We start from the raw sequence: 17,330 nt of genomic DNA on the forward strand, positions 1-17,330 counted from the left end.
CGGGGCACAGCGCCCCCCGCCGGCTCGGGGAGGGTGTGTGTGGCGGGGGGCGAGAGGCCGGCGCCGCCGGACCCCGCGGGGTGTTACCGCGTCCCCTCGTCGCCTCCTCACCGCCTGGCTGCTCACGCAGCCGGCCGGCTGGCTGAGCTGCCGTGTCCCGGCCGCCCCCGCTCGGCGCCAGCCGCGGCAGAGACCCGGAGGGTGCGGTCTGGCAGAGCCACGGCCTCCGGGCCGGCTCCAGCGTCGAGCCGCCTCCCAGCAGGAGAAATAGGGCACTGCCGCCTCTTCTCCTGAGGAAGGAGCTGGACAGGCGTGAGCTGCTCCCTCTGGGGACGCCAGAGGCCGAGGGACGGTCCCCGTGGGCAGCCGGCATTGCCCACTTGTCGCAGGGGAGGCGGGAAAGGAGGAGCAGCGCCGATTCCTGCACGTTTGGGTTATTTAGGGGTGGGCAGTGAAGTTTCAGGTTGCTTCGAAAGGGAGCACAACTTGGGGTGGCCACTGTCTGCGGCGTGTTTCTCAAGCTGGGGATCTCGGGATAAGGCATCGATGCCCAGCGTGATGGTGAATGGCAGCGTGTGCTCGCTGCTGTGCTGCGTGAAAGGGAGCGGGGCAGAGTGAAACCCCGGGCTGAGGGTAGGGAGGGACTTCAAGAAAGCGGCAATGGGCTGTGTCAGTGAGTTGACCCTCTCTGCCTTCTCAGTGATCTCAAGTTTAATACAGAAACCACCTTTTTTTTTTTCTTTTCCCCAGGTTTGGATAGTCACCCAGACTCTGGGTTACGAAATGTTTCAGCACAATTAAGTTTCTGGATGAGTCTGATGATAAGAGATTCTACAAGCTGGAGCTGGAGTGCCTGCTTTCCTCAGGCACCTCCCACACCTACCGTACTGTTTGTGCTGCTGCTGCTTCTGTAGAGTCTTTGGGCTTCTGCGCATGCATCATGGGTCCCTCTTCCCATACACCAAGGAGCTTCGTTCTCCTGCCAGTTCCACACCTCTCTTTCTTCACCCTCATCACTGCTCTGCTGCTACCTGCTCACGGGTCCAGGCACGTCAAAACACAAAATTGGAGTATAGACACGCAGGGATGAAAGAAGGCGCATCAGTCTGTTTCCTCAGCAAATGGCCCTGTCCCTAAGCAGTGTCCCTTTCTCCTTGCCCTCATCTCCCTTCTCTCAGCTCTTTTACTGCTGGAATTCACAATGCTATCAGTCATACCTAAAGGTTAAGCTCCAGAGGGCAGAGATCAGCCCTCTGAAAACCTGACCTCAGCGATGACTAATTTTTATGTTAAAAGGATCGGGTTTTTTTCTCAGCTCTTGCATCAGACCTGGGTGACGGTTGCTCCTAGGCAGTCACATCCTCTCACGGTGCGGTATTACAGCTGTGGCAATTGTGTGTGTCACCTTGTCAGTGGTTACCAGGACTGAACTGACTCCTTTGCTCCCTCGCTCACCTTATGGCGAGGGGATATTCCTCCCCTTCCCTCCCCTGCTGATGAAATGGCTTCCCAGCACCAAGGGAGCCAGGGGATCTGACACAGAGATGAGATGGCCACAACTGTCTTTCGCAAATCATTGCTCCTACTGCCTCCTTGCCCTTTGTCCTGTCCCTGTCACCCCACGACCACCACCTGATAAAGCACGTGCTGTGAGCTCCCTTTAGTGAATCAGCCGCAGGATTTTTCCTGGGACCCCTCCTAAGGCAGCCAAGATCACGAACAAAAGAGAAGTGCCTTCTCGATGTCTCTCCATCCCCCTACTGACGCTGTACCCTAGACACTCAGAGCTGCTCTCAGCACCCGAAACGAAACATTTACATCTTTTACAGCACCCTGGCTCTACTTCTCACGTTTCTCCCCCAGCAAACACCATGGCCATTTCAGAGTGTGCCTGGGGGCAGGGCTTGGGAAAGGACTGGGGAATCACAACTTGAGCAGGGTTGTATGGCTCTGTTTACACTGCAGGGCCATATCTCCGCTCCCTGACTAGCTACAGACCCAAGAGAAACCCCCTCCACATTGCTAACCCGTCACTAAACAGTCTGCCGTGGACCCCGGGAAGGGAGAGCCGGGCACGGCTTGCTAAATCCTGGGCTCCTTGTGGCAGTGCAAGTTAATCCCTTGTGGTGTTTAACCCCAGCCCCATCTGCTCCTGCTTGCTAGGTGTGAAACATTCCACCCCCCCTTCTCCCCTGCCTGCCGTCCGACGCATTTTCCCCCTGCCTGGGACCAGTGGGGGAAGACCCAGTCCAGACCCACCCGCACCCCGGCTTCCCAGCCCCTGCCTCCCCGCGGTCCCCACTGTCCCCCGGAGGGGCTGCTGCTTCCCTCGGGTCCCTCTCTGCCTGCAGGGCTGGGATGTTGGGAGCAGCCTGACAAACCCATCTTTCATTGCTTTTGCCGGGTGAGTGGCCCTGGGCCCTCTCTGAAACAAGCAGCAGCTGCCGTGACCACGGAAAAAAACACACAAAACTGCAGCCTTGACTCTGCAGCTTGCTTTCCCTCGGGTTTCCCATCCCAGGTCTTTCTTAATGCTGCCGGGTTTGTGCGATGTTGCATAATGAAGAACTGCCAGAGGAATATCACCTTCCTGGGCTTTCCAAAATTGATTCTGTGGTTTCCTGCCCATGTTTCCAGTCTCCAGCCTCTTGGTATGTGCCTGTCCTCACTGGAGCTTGCAGCTTCTTCAGTCTAGGATCACCTACAAGCTTTAGCCCTCTCTATGATCCTTAGTAAGGAAGGGGTAATGGCGACTCCCGTCCTGAATTTCAGCTCTGTCTGTACTAGAGTATGAACCAAACCAACTAATTTTCAGCTGGATCAGCAACCACAGAGTCCCCCACACTCCTGTGCCACCCAAAAGCAGAGGGTGGGAATGGAGAACTGAGGGGGCACGAACAGCAGAGGCCAGGCTCGGTGTGGCTTAAACCTCCATGGAGCCAGCCCCACCACTGGCTCCTGCTGTGATATCTTAATGATTCTGCCTTTTCCTCCTCCACGCTCTGTGCCTTAATTAGCCTTTCCCCCTCCTGTGGGCCAAACTGCTCTGCTTTCTTTTCAATCCCTCTTCCTCGTGCTTTGCCTCTAACAGTGTCTTTCTACTGTACACTTCAAAGGCTTTGCTCACCACATCTCCCCTGTGCCAGCACCAGCTGGTAACACCCCAGAGCAGGCCAGGTCTGCCATGAACTCACAGCCATTGGAACGGCTTCAGGCCCTTTGGGTCCGGGCAAGAAGCAGGCATGGGGGAGGAGGGGTGGAAGGATTTTCACCATTTCACCTCTGGGAAGAGTTATTAGTAACACAGGAAAAGCAAGGGGGAGAGCAGCCCCCTCCTCCACCCACCCTCCCCCAGGAGAGCCTGCTGAGGGCAGAGTGCTTTTATGTGCAAGTGGGAGGGAAGGAGAGTGTTAGGGCTTCAGAGGGAAACGCTTTGATCTTGACTTTGAATCTCCTGCAGTTCCCAGCTCTCCCCCACCCCTCCCACCTATGGCAGGGATCCCAGCATGTGGCCAAGATTCCCAGTCCTCACCCGGCGCTGTGGTACTGCGCTTGGTGCTTCATGCTGAATTCCCTCCCGTGTGCCTGGGAACCTTGGGGAGCAAGGGCACAGCACCAGCACCAAGTTCAAACCTTCCCTCCCATCTCACTGAGTGGGAAGGAAGAGGGAGCTCAGCTGGAGAAAAGCCAGAAGGGAAAACAGCCCTGAGCCAAGCAGAGGAGAATTAGAGATGGGACCTACTGCCAGGGCTCTACCACCCCAGGACAGGGTATGGGCAGACCTGGCTCTCCTGTGCACTCCTGGTGCATTAGACTGGACAGTCCTGAACATCACCCAGAAGATGAACTGGGAGGCAGCCACCATTAGGAGAGGGATAGGGTGCTCTGGGTGACTCTCAGGGGACGGAACTGAGGTCCCCTGGTCCCACAAGGAGGGATCTTAAGTCAGAGAGAGGAGAAGAGCAATGGGGGCCCTGCGTGTTTTCTACAGGACGGGAAGGAGGCAGCACTGAGGGGTGCTGGAGGAAGGGGGACCACCCCAAGCTCTGAGACGCTGAAGAGGAAGAGGGTGACAAGGTGTGGGAGAGCCTTAAAGGTCTCTGATCTCTTGTCTAAGATGGGACCTAGTGCCCAGGCCAGGTCCTCAGTTCCCTTGGGGAGTAAAACTCCTGTCTGGGCCTTGCTGCCAAGCAGTCCTAAAGTTCAGGCCCTCTGTCCTTGGTCACACAGGGGAAGTCACCCCTGTTAACTGCTCTTGCTCGTTGTGGTTGATGCACTCAGCTGTCCCTGCCCGCCAGTTCTCACTTCAGCACCACTGAATAGATTTTGCTCCTCGCATCGTCTCCTATAATTCAATCACTCCAGCGCCGTTGCTCCTAGCTGAAAACTCCCTATAGTTTGTCACTCTCCCTCTCATGTGATGTAAGCAGAACTGAACAAAATTGTAATTGTCTGTCTGCTGGCACCCAGCATTGTACCGGGGCATGCACAGGCATGAGGGTGCCTCACAGCACCTCTCTGCAGAGCCCAGCAGCCTGTCTATCTCAGCATCCCTTTACAGGCTCCAGCACAGGTGTGAGGCAGTGGATTCAGAGATGGTTTCAGGGCTGGGAATCAGAAGTACCAGACAATGTGAACCCCCTTTGGAACTTCTGTCATTCAGTTTGAAGAAGTTATTACAAAAATTGGGACAGATTCCATGTTTTCCAGGTCCCCGTTGGGCATAGTTACACCACAACCACTTGCCCTTCCTTGCCCCTAAAGCTGGTGGGCAGACTGCAGCTGCAGCAACCCCTTTTCTGTTGCCATCTCAGGCTGCAAGCTCTGCTCTTTCCTCCTGGAGCAATGCTGGGCACAGGGGAGAAACCCAACCAAGACAGGAGATGCTTAGGACTCTCCTGGAAGCCCCCATGCTCTTGGTCCTGCCACCCCCTCAGCAGTCCCAGCTCCCCCAACTTCCCAGAAGGAAGATTATGACTTCGAAGTTCTCTGGAGGGAGAAAGATGCTGGGGCACCAACAATGGCTTTGAGGGGATGGACATGTCAATTTAGCCCATTTAGGTCAACCTGTTCCAATTCCAGATGTGACTTTGGCAACTGGTCCACAGTCTGACCTGTCCTGAATGGCATTTGGCTGCCCCAGGTGTTTCAGCCATACCCCATCCTATCTGAATGGTCTCCTTTGGTCCAGCCATGGACAGCACTGCAGTAGGTAGGGTGGTCTGACTTCCTCCACTCCTAGATGTCCCTAGGTGGGAGTGGAGGTGGGACTGGGCAGCTTTCTTGCTTGGGGGGATAACCGAGTGTTTGAATCTTGTCCCCACATGTGTGGCACAGTCGGGATTGTCACATTGCAGTGACAGAGCCAGAGGAAACCCTACCTTGTACAACAACCCAGCACCAAGTCCTTGGGACACCCTTCCTCATCAAATTCAAACCAATGAGAATTTTATCTGCTGAACATGGAGGTTGCTCTTGACCTGGGAGAAGACTCTGTGCCCAAACTTGGAGCAGTAAAACCTGCTTTCCAGCGTGGCTGGAAGCATGGTACCCTGAGACCCACGTGCAGCTGGTCATCTCTGAGCCTTTCCTCTGGGACTCCTCTGAGAGCGGACGGGCTGCAGCAGGCAGGTTAAAGCACAACAGGCAGAAAAGCTTCTGGCAGCCAGAGCTAAACTGCAAAGGTCTCCACAGACTACTGTCACGCTGAAGCATCCTGCACTAAATCAGGGAGCGCTCTGGTCCCCAACCGAACTCCTCCAAGGAACAGAAAAATGCTAACTACTTGTTTATATGCTGGAAGCCGGTGTGTGCAGTCATCTGCATAACAGAACTGCCCAGGCTGTCTCTTTGTGTGTTTTCCAGCTCCTATGTTAATCACTGACCCTGCTGACTCCGGCATTTACCAGTGTCTCACTGCCCTGTGAGCACCGCTTTACATTTGCAACCAAAGAAGTTAAAAGGATGAAGCATGAGAAGGGGAGCTCAGCAGCTGTGGATATGAACACCAGCCTGCTGGGGAAAAGACCCAGGACTGGCCAGGTTGATAGCAAGAGTGGAGCTGGCTTTGGAGATATGAAGTCTGCCTGAGAGGGAAAAGAAGCTCACCAGGGGATGGTTTAGGTCTCATTTCCTTGCACTGTAGCTTTTCTGTGTCCAGTAAGAGTGACTTCTGTGAGCACCGAAGGCTGGGGTTTGGTGTCAGCTGGGGTGGTGGCTCCTAGCTGAGGCTGGGACGACTCACCAGCAGCCAGTCCACAGCTTCCAGGGAGCCCGTTCCCCCATCAAACCCTCTGCACCCAGCCTCCCCCTGTGCTACTGGGCTCAGACATGAGCCAAGAGAAGTGGGAAAAAATGCTCTGGGGTATGTGCTTCTGGGGACAGTAGGACACAGGGTAGCAAAGGTGTGCCTTGATGTGTGCTGTGATGCTTGCTCCTGGACTACCATAGAAGGGAGGGTGACAGGAGAGGGCGCTGGGCACATTTCCCCTGTTTGAAAGGTCCATGTTTAGTTTTTCTGCCCAAATTGCACAAGAATCCCATACGTGGTGTCTCCATGAGCCCTCCTACCCTCTCCTTGCCAAACACTGCAGCAGAAATGAGTGACAACTGTGAGGTTCCCCGCAGGTGGTGGTACACGGGGAAGGAAGCTCTTGCCATGTCTGACATCGAGAGTTATTTTTGTCCCTCACTATGTGAGGGGGTTGTGGTGGGGCCTGGGCTAGTCCCCGAGGGTAGGCTGGGGAGAGGAAACCAGATGCTGCCTGCAACTGGAGCTACACAAACCAGGGAACATGAAGCACAAAGACCAGTTGGCGAAGAGCCCACCTCTTCCCTGTTGTCCAAGCTGTGCCCCCCCTCATTAAAAGACACCCAGCCTTCACACCCAAGAGCAGACAGCCTCCTCAAGGACCCATTTTGGGATGGTGTAGCTTGGGATGGGGCAGGTCCTGGAGGAAGCTCTAGGGGTTCTGGTCTTGTGAAGAGGACGTGAGGAAGAGCTGGTGTAGGCAGCTCAACGATGCCGGAGCGAGGTGCCTGGCGTGCAGGCTGTTTGCACAGCCTCACGTGATGTCCTGAGGGACGGGATGAACCTATTGTGCGAGCGGGAGTTCAGGAGGGGGATCTCGGCCCTGAGATTAAGCTGGGGAGGCAGTGGGGGCAGAGATAGCAGGGAGGAAGGCTGCTCCACCGAAGACCCAGGCATGGCTGGGCAGGCAGGCAGATGCAAGCCTGTTCAGGAGGCTGCCCAGAGCCGAGGGCAGGGAAAAAGCTGCCGTCATTTGGGTGCTTCCTGCAGATGAGAAGGTTTTGAAGGGCAGCACAGCTGAGCTTGTCAGCCCTACGAGCCCGGGGATCCCCCCAACACGTCCTTGCCAGGGGGAGGATGTGCACCGCTGAGGGAGGGGAGAGGAAAGGGTAACTGTCTCCTAGCTAGCAGCACCGAGGAAGGGCCATGGCCTTGGCAGGGGCGAGTGGGGAGAGGGCACAGACAGCACACGGGCAGCCCCAACCCCGTGGGCTGCAGTGACACCCACTCGGGACCTGCCTGCTCCCCGTGGGACACGAGGGGTTGCCCCACGCAGGCACCCAGCTCCCACCCCACAGCCGCAGCGGGCTCTGTCGCCCGCCGTGGGGCTGCAGGCCTGGCTGGGGTACGGGGCAGGAGAAAGCTGCGGGGCGGCAGGGTGCCGGGCAGCACCGGGCGGCGGCGGGCCCTTTAAGCGCGGCGGCGGCGGGACAATGGCCATTATCACTTTAGCTTTGGAAGTGACCCCCGGCCCGCTCCGCTTTCATCTGGGCCGGGGCCGCGGGGATGGCCCGCTTCCTGGCGGGGGAGGGGATGGAAGGGAGGGGGCAGGCGGGGAGGGGCGGCCCGGCCCGGCTCGGCCCGGCCCGGCGCCGCACGCTGCAGTCCACTCCCGGGGGTCACTGCTGGGGCTGGCACCGGGGCGGCGGCGGCGGCAGCAGCGGGTCCGCGCCGCTTCCTGCCGCCGCCCTTAAAGGTGCGGGGGCGGCCGAGGGGCCGGGTGGGGCGCGACCCGACCCGCGGAGCCAGGTGAGTGAGTGCGGAGCGGGGCCGGGGCGCGCCGTCGGGGCCGCGGCTCCCCGCTCGTCCATCCCTCCCTTCCCCCCTCCCCCTGACCCCGCGGGCTGCCCCGCCGCGGCGGGCACCTTCCCTCGGGCGACCGGGCGCCCCGTCCCGCCCTGCCTTGGGTGGCTGCCCGGGCACCGGTCACCTCAACCCTGCCCCGGGGCTGTTCGTCCCTTTGTCTGCCGGGCCGAGGGGAGAGGCCGCCCGCGGTCCCGCCGGGGCGCGGGGCTGTCCCCGTCCCGGGGGTGGCCGCAGGGAGCCGCCTTCGGGAGAGGCGTGAGCGGCCGTGGGGGCGGCGCGGGTGGGCGCTCGCGGGTGGACGGGGCGGGAGGCGGCTGTCAGGCTGCTCGCACTCGAGCAGGCAGTGCCCCCGAAACCGGGCTTAGCTGCGGCGCTTCGGCCTGGGTTAAATGCGGGTCTGTGGCTTTTCTCTCTCCAGGGGAGCGTTGCCCCGTTTCTGGGCTTTGGTGGAGATGCGGGTGTGGGCAGATAGAGCAGGCTTCTCCCGCTGCCAGTGCTGCTCACCCACGGGAGCCCCCCCCAGGATTTCTAGTGTGGTGATATTTCTAGCCTAGACAACTCCTTGAGACTACCACTTCAGCGCTTCTGTTGTGCAGTCACAGCGTTTAAACCTTCTCTCAAACGAGAGCCTTTACAGCTAGGGTGGCCTGAGCCCACAGCTGGGGCTGGGAGGTGAGCCACCTAACCCAGCTGGGCTGGGGTGCATGGGCACCCCTGCTCCTGCAAGGCGCCAGCAGCCCTGATGAGCCGGGGCTGCAGGGGCTGAGGTCTCCTGGATTCCTGCTGGTGGGAGCGTTTTGGGGGCTGGCTCCGGGAACTTGCACTACTGGATGCCACGAGCCCATCAGTTCAGGTGAGGGAACGTGATCTGCAAGTGCTTGCTTATCTGTTACAATGCAAAAGCGGCTAGGTTAGGTAAAGCCTCCTTTATCAGTGGGGAAAAACTCCCTTGGTTGACTCCTGGTGCTGAGGCGGTTTAGGGAACACTTGTCTGTCGTGTTCAGCTGGCTTCGCTGGGGGTGTGCGGGGAAAAATGTTCCCTTTGTGGCAGATCCTCTGTGTTGAGAGCTGCTGGGTTTGATCAAGTGATGAACCCAAGCCCCCAGCTTGGCTGACTTCTACTTCTGGCTTACCTGAGACCCTCTCCACCCTGCCCTGGGAGCTCATCTGTGCTGCTTTAGCTGTGGGTTTTGCCTTGGGATTGCGTTCAATGTCCTGTTGCTCTGGGTGGCAGGAGCTAGCAGTGACATTGAAGCTGTGGGGTTAATGCTGAAGGAAAGAATTAAATCCTGTGCCTCCAGCTCTGCCTCTCCCCGCAAGCTATAAAGGAGTGGGAAATGCCCACCAGGCCATAAAGACCAGGGTTGTTGCTGATGCTCCCTAGCCTGTGTCGGCTCCTCAACCCCTCCAGCGGAAAAGCTTGTCTTACCTTTCCTGGCTCTGCTGGGAGGTGAGCTCTCAGCTGGGCTGTGGGGGCTGAAAGGGCAGGCAGCGGCTGCTGCAGGGGGCAGTGGCCAGCCCTGAAATGGCTTGGCAGCCAGGGAGAAGGAGGACTTAGGCTCTGCCAGCCCTGCAGCTCTCCTGAGGGATGCCTTTACTTCAGTTCCTTGAGCACATGTTATTCACCATGGGCTTAGTCAAAATTTCTATAAACTTCTATGAACTTCCAGGAGAACAACAATACAGAACCAACAACCCCATACTTGCTCAGACCAGGATTTTAGGACAAGTTTATTTCCCCTGCTTCGCAGCTGTGTGCGTTCTTCTGTGCTTGTTGTCTCTGATACCTGATGCCCCACAGCTGTGGGAACAGCTGTAAGAGGGCCCTGGCCTCTGACATGCAGGAGACCATGGGCGAGTTTGGAGCAGGGGAAGGGAGCTGATTTGGTGACTGTGGCCTGATTAAAGGCAAGGGGTGGCAGCAGCAGCACGGAGGCTCCCTGCAGTGAAGTAGTCTGGATGCGGCCGTGTGATTCTGTGGCGCCTCATTTCGTTTGCTGTTTGGTCATGGCCAGGGACTGTAGATGCTATGGCAAGAATAACCTTATCTGCAGCAGGGCTGAGAATTGGGAGAGGTCAGGCAGGACATCTGCATTACTGCAGAGCTGCTGCTTTTCCTGCCTGGCTCTGCTATTTCCCCTTCTCCCCACAGAGCTGTGAGGACGTAGTGATACCTGTGGAGTGTTGTGAGAAAGTGGGCTCTGGCTGGGATGTGAATTCAGTAGACTGCAAACTGATGCCCTACATGTTGGGGGTGGCATGTGAATGAGCCTTGGGAGAAAATGGAAGAGACTGGGTTCCCTAGTTGAGTGAAATGTGGTGGCCCCATGGAGAAAACTGGTTCGAGACGGGGAGAGACTGGGCTGGCTGGGGTGAGAGGCAGAAGAGGGTTGCACTGATGGAGCTGGACCATGGGGTAAGGACTGTGCAGTTGTCATGAAAGCTCCTGGAGTGGTGTGGCTGGAGCCACACAGGTCTCAAAGCTGACAAAGTCTGGGGATGCAGGTTTGACCCTTTGGATTGCCTGAATGGGAACTGGCATGTGGAGGGAGGCAGGACAGAACTGGGATGGGTTCAGGCATGGAAGAGGGGTCCGTACAGCCCCAGAACTACCCACCCAGTGCTCATGCTCTGTCTGCACTTTTGGGTTGCCTCCTGCGTGGTAGCTCCTCTAGGAGGAACCTCTCCTTTTACGGCTTCTCCTTGGCTGGTGGTGTGTGTCCGCTGAGCAGCAAGTGACATCTAGTGTCAGCTCAGGCAATAGTTAGTAACTGTGGCTTGGGCTGGCTCTGTCTCTTCCTCCCACCCCAGGTTCTGTGACAGCGGTTTTCAGCACATGTAGTGGGTGCGGCTGCAGTGCCCTGCTCTGAGGGAGGGGACAAGCTCCTTGCCCCTTCCCCTGTTGGACTTGAACACCTTGACCCAGGTCCCTCCATGCGCCGGCTTAGTGTTGCTCTGTCACAGGTCCCTTCCTGCGGAGATGACAAACGTTTCCCCTTTGAGGCTCTCTTCTCTCCGACCCCTGGTTACGGGGTGGTAAAATGAAAGGGGTGGAGCTACTGGTGGGAGATGGGTATCGGGGTGAGGCTGGGTGCAAAGGCAGAGCATGCAGGGGTAGGAGGTGACCTGGCTTCCCACCCCGGTGGATGCAGTCGCTCCTTGGTTTCACCTAGGCAAGTGTGTCTGGAGGCTGTGTGCCGTGTGTGTTGCCCACAGGAGGTCACTGGAGAGCAAGCTGAGCCCATGTCCCTGTCCCAGGTCTGCCTGTGGAGGCTCAGGCTTCTTCCTTTGTCCTTGGGAACGTGGGTGGAGGGGTGAGCGGTGGCCTTTCCTCTACACTTTTCCCCTATCCTGTCGTTTGGGTAAGAGTTGGACCTGGAGGCCAGGGCCCTGTCAGTCTGGAGCGTGCGCTGCCTTCATCTCCAGTGACTTCTTTTTTTTTGCCGTCCTTCAGGATGATCCAGCGGCACCAGCTGGTGCAGTCTGTGCTGCAGGAGCTGCAGGAAGCCACCGAATGCTTTGGTCTTGAGGGCCTCACCAGTGCCGCGCTGGAGGCGGAGAGGACCCTGTCATCTTTTTCCCTGCCTGGCTATTGTGGGAGGCAGTTCCAAGAGGAGCTGGAGGTTGACCGGGTAGCCAGGAGCCTCTATCCTGAGGATGCCCCGAGTAACATGCTGCCTCTGGTTTGCAAAGGTGAGGGGAACCGCCTCTTTGAGGCTGCCAGTGTGCTGCTCTGGGGCAACCCCAGCCTCAGCCTGGAGCTGCAGGTGCGTACGGTGGTGGAGATGCTGCTGCACAAGCAATACTACTTGAATGGCATGATCGACTCCAAGGTGATGCTGCAGGCTGCCCGTTACTCCCTCTGCACTGAGGAGACCCCAGAGATGACCAGCCTCCCCATGGCTATCCTGGAGGCCATCTTTGATGCTGATATCAAAGCTACCTGTTTTCCTGGCACCTTTGCCAACATGTGGCATGTCTATGCTCTTGCCTCAGTACTACAGTGTAACATCTACTCCATCTACCCCATGAGCAACTTGAAGATCCGGCCCTATTTCAACCGGCTCATCCGGCCCAGGAAGTGTGGTCCACGAACCTCCACGCTCCACATCATGTGGTCAGGGCAGCAGCTCTCCCGGCAGGTCTTCAAAGCGCAGTACTTTGTGGCTGTGGTTGGCCTGGAGGAGCTAGAACCCACAATGCCTTCACCAGAGCCTCCTGTCCAGCCCATGAAGACCCTTGAGCTGCTGAACAGTGACCCTCAGCTCACCTACTCCAACCTGCGTGACCGGTACAGCATTACCAAGAGCACCTTCTACCGCTGGAAGCGCCAATCTCGTGAACACCGGCAGAAAGCAGCTGCCAGGTTTGCAGCTAAACACTTCCTCCAGTCCTGCTTTCAGGAGGGCAATATAATCCCCCTGCAGCACTTCCGGCAAATGTTTCCAGAAATCTCCCGATCCACGTACTACGCCTGGAAACATGAGATGCAGAGCATGGTCAATGGTGATGCCTCTGCTCTGGCTGAGGCCCACGGGTTGCAGGAGCTTCACAGGGATGTCCCAAAAAAGGCTGACGTGGATGAGCCAGCAAATTCACAGGGGAGCTTAAGATCCCCGAGTCCTTCCTTAGACCCTATCCAAGCAGGAATCTTCATGCAAGGAGCCAAATCCTACCTTGAGAAATGCATTTCCATGAACACTCTGGTGCCTTACAGGTGCTTCAAGCGCAGCTTCCCTGGCATCTCCAGGTCCACTTACTACAACTGGCGAAGAAAAGCAATCAAGGAGAACCCCAACTTCAAACCCCCCCAGTCTCCCTTGGATAATCAGAAACCTCTAGTGATAGGAAAGCCATTCCTGCAGTTGAAGCCAAGCAGCGTGCCTGTTAGGAAGAGGCTGAATGGAGACCGGCCAGCACCTAGGAGTCTCCTGCAGCTCAAGCCCTCTCTGTGCTGGAGAAAGCAGCTGCGAGATGTGGCCAGGAGGCAGGTCCAGCAATGGCGGCTGCCGTTCTGCAAGTACCGCCTGCGCTACCCATCGCTCTCTTCCACAGCCTACTGGTTTTGGAAGGGCAGTGGCCTGGCCATCGGGCAGCATCGCCTGTCCTGGACCAGCTCTGGCCGGCTGTTGAACCGGGTGGCTTCCCAGGTGCCTCCAAGAGTGGAGCCAGGCCTCAAGCCCCAGTGCCATGTGGAGGTAGCCACCAAGCGGCTAGATAAGCCAGTGCCCACCATGCCATATCACACCACCATTTCGGGCTACGCCATGTCAGAGAGAGCCAACAGCCGGATGTTTGTGATGGATGTGATTGCCACCGCCCAGTTCAAGGCACAGGCCAAGCTGTTCCTGCAGCAGCGCTTCGAGTCGAAGACCTTCCCCACCTACAAGGAGTTCAGTGCCCGTTTCCCACTCACAGCTCGTTCCACCTATTACATGTGGAAGCGTGCCCTGCACGATGGGCTGACACTCGTGGATGCCTGAGTGCCGGTTGCCAGCGGGCTTGACCGCAGCTCCTTCACTGACATGCCCTTTGGTGGGGTGCCCAGGCTGGGGCCCTGCTCTAACTTTTGTTCCGGTTTTGTTTTGTTCCTAGTCTCTGGCTTTTTCTGTGTGGTTCAATCAGGTATGGGAGCATCCTTGCAGTGCCCATTCCCGGAGATGGGAGGAGTGGAAGGAGAAGGCACTGAGCTGCCCGAAAGGAGAGGGGCTGGGGGTTGCCCTCTCTTTGTGCTTGGAGGGTGAGCAAGGGAGACAGTACTGTGCCAGTGTCAGGGGATGCTGCCGGGCCTCTTGGGATGGAGGATGTGAAGGTGTCTCTGCTGCAGACACTCCCTTGCTTGAATGAGTAATGTGGATGTGCAGGATGAGCGTGGAGGTGGCCAGCATCCCCTCGGTGAGCAGAGCTGGCTCAGCTGTGGGTGAGGAGGGGTTTGGGGAGCGCTGAGCTTTATGGGAGGAGCATCTTTGATCTGGGTTCTTCCCCACTAAGGAGAATAAAAGCTTCAGTTGGGGTCAGCACTGATGCCACCTTGGCTTTCTGGCTCTTAATACCTGCCTCTGGCTACCCTTGGTCTTCCCTAGAGGGAGCAGAGGCTGGTAGAGGAGGGGTTTGTGTCCTCACTGTAGCCTATCTGCTGGGAATGCTAAGCTAGGAGCTGGTGTCCTTTGCAGACTCCAGTGAAGCTGTCCCTGACCTTTCTGGTCTCGTAGCAATAACCTTTCACCCAATCCTTTACTCTCTCACAGCTGGTAGCTGCCTTACTTTCCTAGGGTCTCTCTTCCCTCATGCTTGGGAGAAGGCGGAGAGACCAGATCCTGTGTGCCCAGTGTCCCTGCATCCCCTGTGCCATGCTGCAAGCTGAACGCAACGTGGGAGTCTCCTTGCAGCAAGCCGAGGTGCATATATCTCACTTGTAAGGAACCAAAGTAATAAAGTCTCTTCCACTCCTAGTCCTGTGTGGTTTCTTGCTCTTTCTTGTGCCATTTCTGGGCAGCAAGGCTTTTCCCTCCATGGCAGCTTCTAAAACTAGCTTGTGGTTGGGAAGAGCCTGTGCATACCTCAAACTCTGCTCCTGTGAAGGTCCTCTTCCGCTTCCTGGGACCTGGTGGGGACCATCTGCTTGGTGGTGCTCTTTCTGGAGGCCTGGCAGGAGCTGTGCTCTGCCACGACTTGCCCCCCAGATTGGATACAAGGCTGGGGCTAATGCTGCTGTTTGCACCTCTGCCCTGCCAGTATCTTATGCTGCACAGCTGTGGAGGTCCCTGCCTGCCCAGGCTTTGCTGGGCATCTCCAAAAAGCCTTGTCTCCTTAGTGTGTGCGCTTCCCCTGTGGTGTCTGCCAGCATGACTGAGCTGTAAGGGGTCTGGGGCTGGCTGCTGCCACTGAGGATGGTGATGACAATGGCAGTACTTGCTCTTATTTCCCACAAAGCTGCTGGGGAACCTTACAACTGTGAGGAGAGAACCTCTTGAGCCTTGCACCTACACGATCAGCCCCTCAGACTGGGTCTAACAGCAGGGGCTGAGTCTTGTCTTTCTTACCCTCAGGCCTTTGCAGCGTGATTAGGAGCTTTGGTGACATTAAGAGTTGAGATGCAATAATGCATGTTGTGCTATTTTGTGTCCCACCTTCCCCCACCCTCAGTCTTGCTTGCAAATAATTTTGTTTTTCCTTCTTCAGCATGTCTGGGGCCTCTCCCTGGCTGCCGCAGCGCAGTCCTGCTCTGGATGCAGTCTGCCTGCATTTGTCATGAGCTTCCTAGGTGGAGGGGGACCTAGGCTAGGAAACCCTGCTGAGCTTTTCTGGGCATCACCCTGCAGGAGAAAGGGGTGCTCAAGGTTGTCCTGTGGCATACTTGGGTCTGAGCTTTGTGGTGGGGCAGCCATGGAGGAGCAGTGCTGAGCCAGTGGGGCATCTCTTCAGATACCACTTAGCTCCACATCCTTGGTGCCAGGGGATTCTCACCACCACCCATCCACTCCTGTGCAGTTCCAGAGGAAGCGGGTGCCCTGGGGAGGGAGGCACACGGGGAGCTGGGAGCTGCCGAGCGGTGGTGTGTGCTGCTGTAGAGAGCCCTGGGCGCCCGGGCTCTGTGTGTCAGGAAGTAATTGGAGTAATTAGCTGCCAGCGACTTCTCACCAGCAAACTCCTCCAAGGGAGTAAGCTGGTAATTACTCCAGAATGATTACCCATGTCTCCAAGCTGCCGGAGGCTGGAGATAGCTGCTTTCAGCAGCAGTGGTAGCTGCAGCAGCATCTGTGAAAGTGGAGGTGAGACCCCCCGAAGCATGGCCTTCCTCAGATGAGCCAAGGGAAGGCGCAGGGAGTATGCGTCTTCTGACCATGGGTGCTAACACAGGCCCCTTTCTGGTGGCCCTAAGGCTGGGGCAGACCAGCTGGCAGCAGGGCAGTGGCTGAGGCATCCATCGGCATGGCACAGCGTGGTGGGTGGCTGCCAGCTGCTGCTGGGGGCAGGTGGGTGTCAGGGGAGCCTCCGTGGCGGGAGGTACCCGGTGCTCTGCAGGGCAGAGGGATGGCTTCTCCTGCTTCGCATCACCTGACTCTCAACAAACTGGGAGCGTTGCATGCCTCACACCGGGGTGCGGTTGCAGGATGAAACTTCCGGATGCTGGCCTTGGGCTCTCTTCCTCCATCCTCCACCGCCCCCTTGCAAGACATTTTTGAGGAGCCCCGGTGAAGAGATGCAGGTGTGATGGCTTTTCTGCCCTTAGGAGGATGGCACGGTGGGAAAATAATACTCATCCCTCTGAGAGGTTTTACAAACCTTATTTCCAACAAACGAAAATTCCCTTACATTTCTCCCTGCCCCTGCCTTGATGGCAGCAGGGTCGTGGCGAGTCTCTGCCAGTTGTCACCACCTAAATGGTGGGAGTTCATTATTTACTGATGTAGTTTGTGGATGAGCGGAGTTTAAATGGGGGGGGCAGGGGAGAAGGTAGCGCTCAATTCATACCTGTCATGCTGCTCTTACCTTGAGCTGGTGGTGGGAGATGAATTTGAGGCGGCCTCAGCTGCTCCACACCGCAGTGCCGGGCACCGGCTGATAAACCTCTCCCTTTGCATTCATGGAGTGAGGTTTAGCTGAGGTGCCACCCGAGCTCCCTCATAGGTGGGTGCTTAAAAGCACCGACCCCAGCAAAGACGGAAATTAACAGGTGAGTGAAACATAGAGGCTGTAAAGCCCATGGGGAGCAACCCCCCGCTCACCTGCAATTTAGGGCTCTGTTCTGCCACTAACGCACCCCATCTGTGTCTGTGAGAGGGGGTTTGCAGGTGCCGGAGGTGGGCAATGCATCCCAGTGGAGCCTGCCTGGGCTCCGTGCCGTGGGAGTAGTTGATTATGCCCAAGCAAAGCTTTGGGGCACTTAGCTGGTACGTGTTAGCTCAAGCGCTGCTTTGCCTCCAGATTTCGCACAGGCAGGCAGCTGGTTTGTTGGTGCAAAGAGCAATAGTGTTGGCCTTAAAAGCATCTCAAGGTAGCAAAAGAGTTAAAGAGCTGGAGTTTGCAAGACAGCTCCTGTGCTTTGCTGGGATCGTCAGAGTGTAGATGTAGCAGCGGCAGGAGGACAGAAAAGTCAGTGCCACCATTCAAAACTGCCCCTGAGCTGACAAGCACAAAAGAAATTCATTATCAAGAATATCGATGTGGGGAGGGAAGGAAAGAAGATGAGGAGAAAAAGGAAAAAAAGGGA

General features: G+C 57.1%; 2 protein-coding genes across 3 annotated transcripts; both read left to right on the forward strand.

The window, feature by feature from the left end:
- Positions 1–6,598: 6,598 nt before the first annotated feature.
- On the forward strand, positions 6,599–8,670 carry LOC141743088 (uncharacterized). Its single transcript, XM_074586811.1, is given in 6 exon segments — positions 6,599–6,734; positions 7,435–7,574; positions 7,576–7,845; positions 7,848–8,012; positions 8,014–8,063; positions 8,535–8,670. Coding segments are annotated over 6 exon segments (897 nt in total).
- On the forward strand, positions 7,974–14,567 carry VRTN (vertebrae development associated). Of its 2 annotated transcripts, none has more exons than XM_074582443.1 (2): positions 7,974–8,059; positions 11,571–14,567. In XM_074582443.1, exon 2 carries the CDS (start codon positions 11,572–11,574, stop codon positions 13,597–13,599), a length of 2,028 nt encoding a protein of 675 aa, XP_074438544.1. In that variant the 5' UTR covers positions 7,974–8,059; position 11,571; the 3' UTR covers positions 13,600–14,567. The 2 variants fall into 2 exon arrangements, with proteins under 2 accessions (XP_074438544.1, XP_074438543.1); XM_074582442.1 differs by lacking the exon at positions 7,974–8,059 and adding an exon at positions 8,831–8,969 and having other exon boundaries at positions 11,571–14,561.
- Positions 14,568–17,330: the final 2,763 nt, after the last annotated feature.

Source organism: Larus michahellis, chromosome 4 (assembly GCF_964199755.1).
Source record: "Larus michahellis chromosome 4, bLarMic1.1, whole genome shotgun sequence".
NCBI classification, from domain to species: domain Eukaryota; kingdom Metazoa; phylum Chordata; class Aves; order Charadriiformes; family Laridae; genus Larus; species Larus michahellis.

What these genes read in the sequence shown, in the direction of transcription:
- VRTN (XM_074582442.1), top strand. Translation starts at nt 8,947, where the DNA reads ATGCCACGAGCCCATCAGTTCAG. An exon ending in CCACGAGCCCATCAGTTCAG is followed by an intron (nt 8,970 to 11,570) that starts GTGAGGGAACGT and finishes GCCGTCCTTCAG; the next exon opens with GATGATCCAGCGGCACCAGC.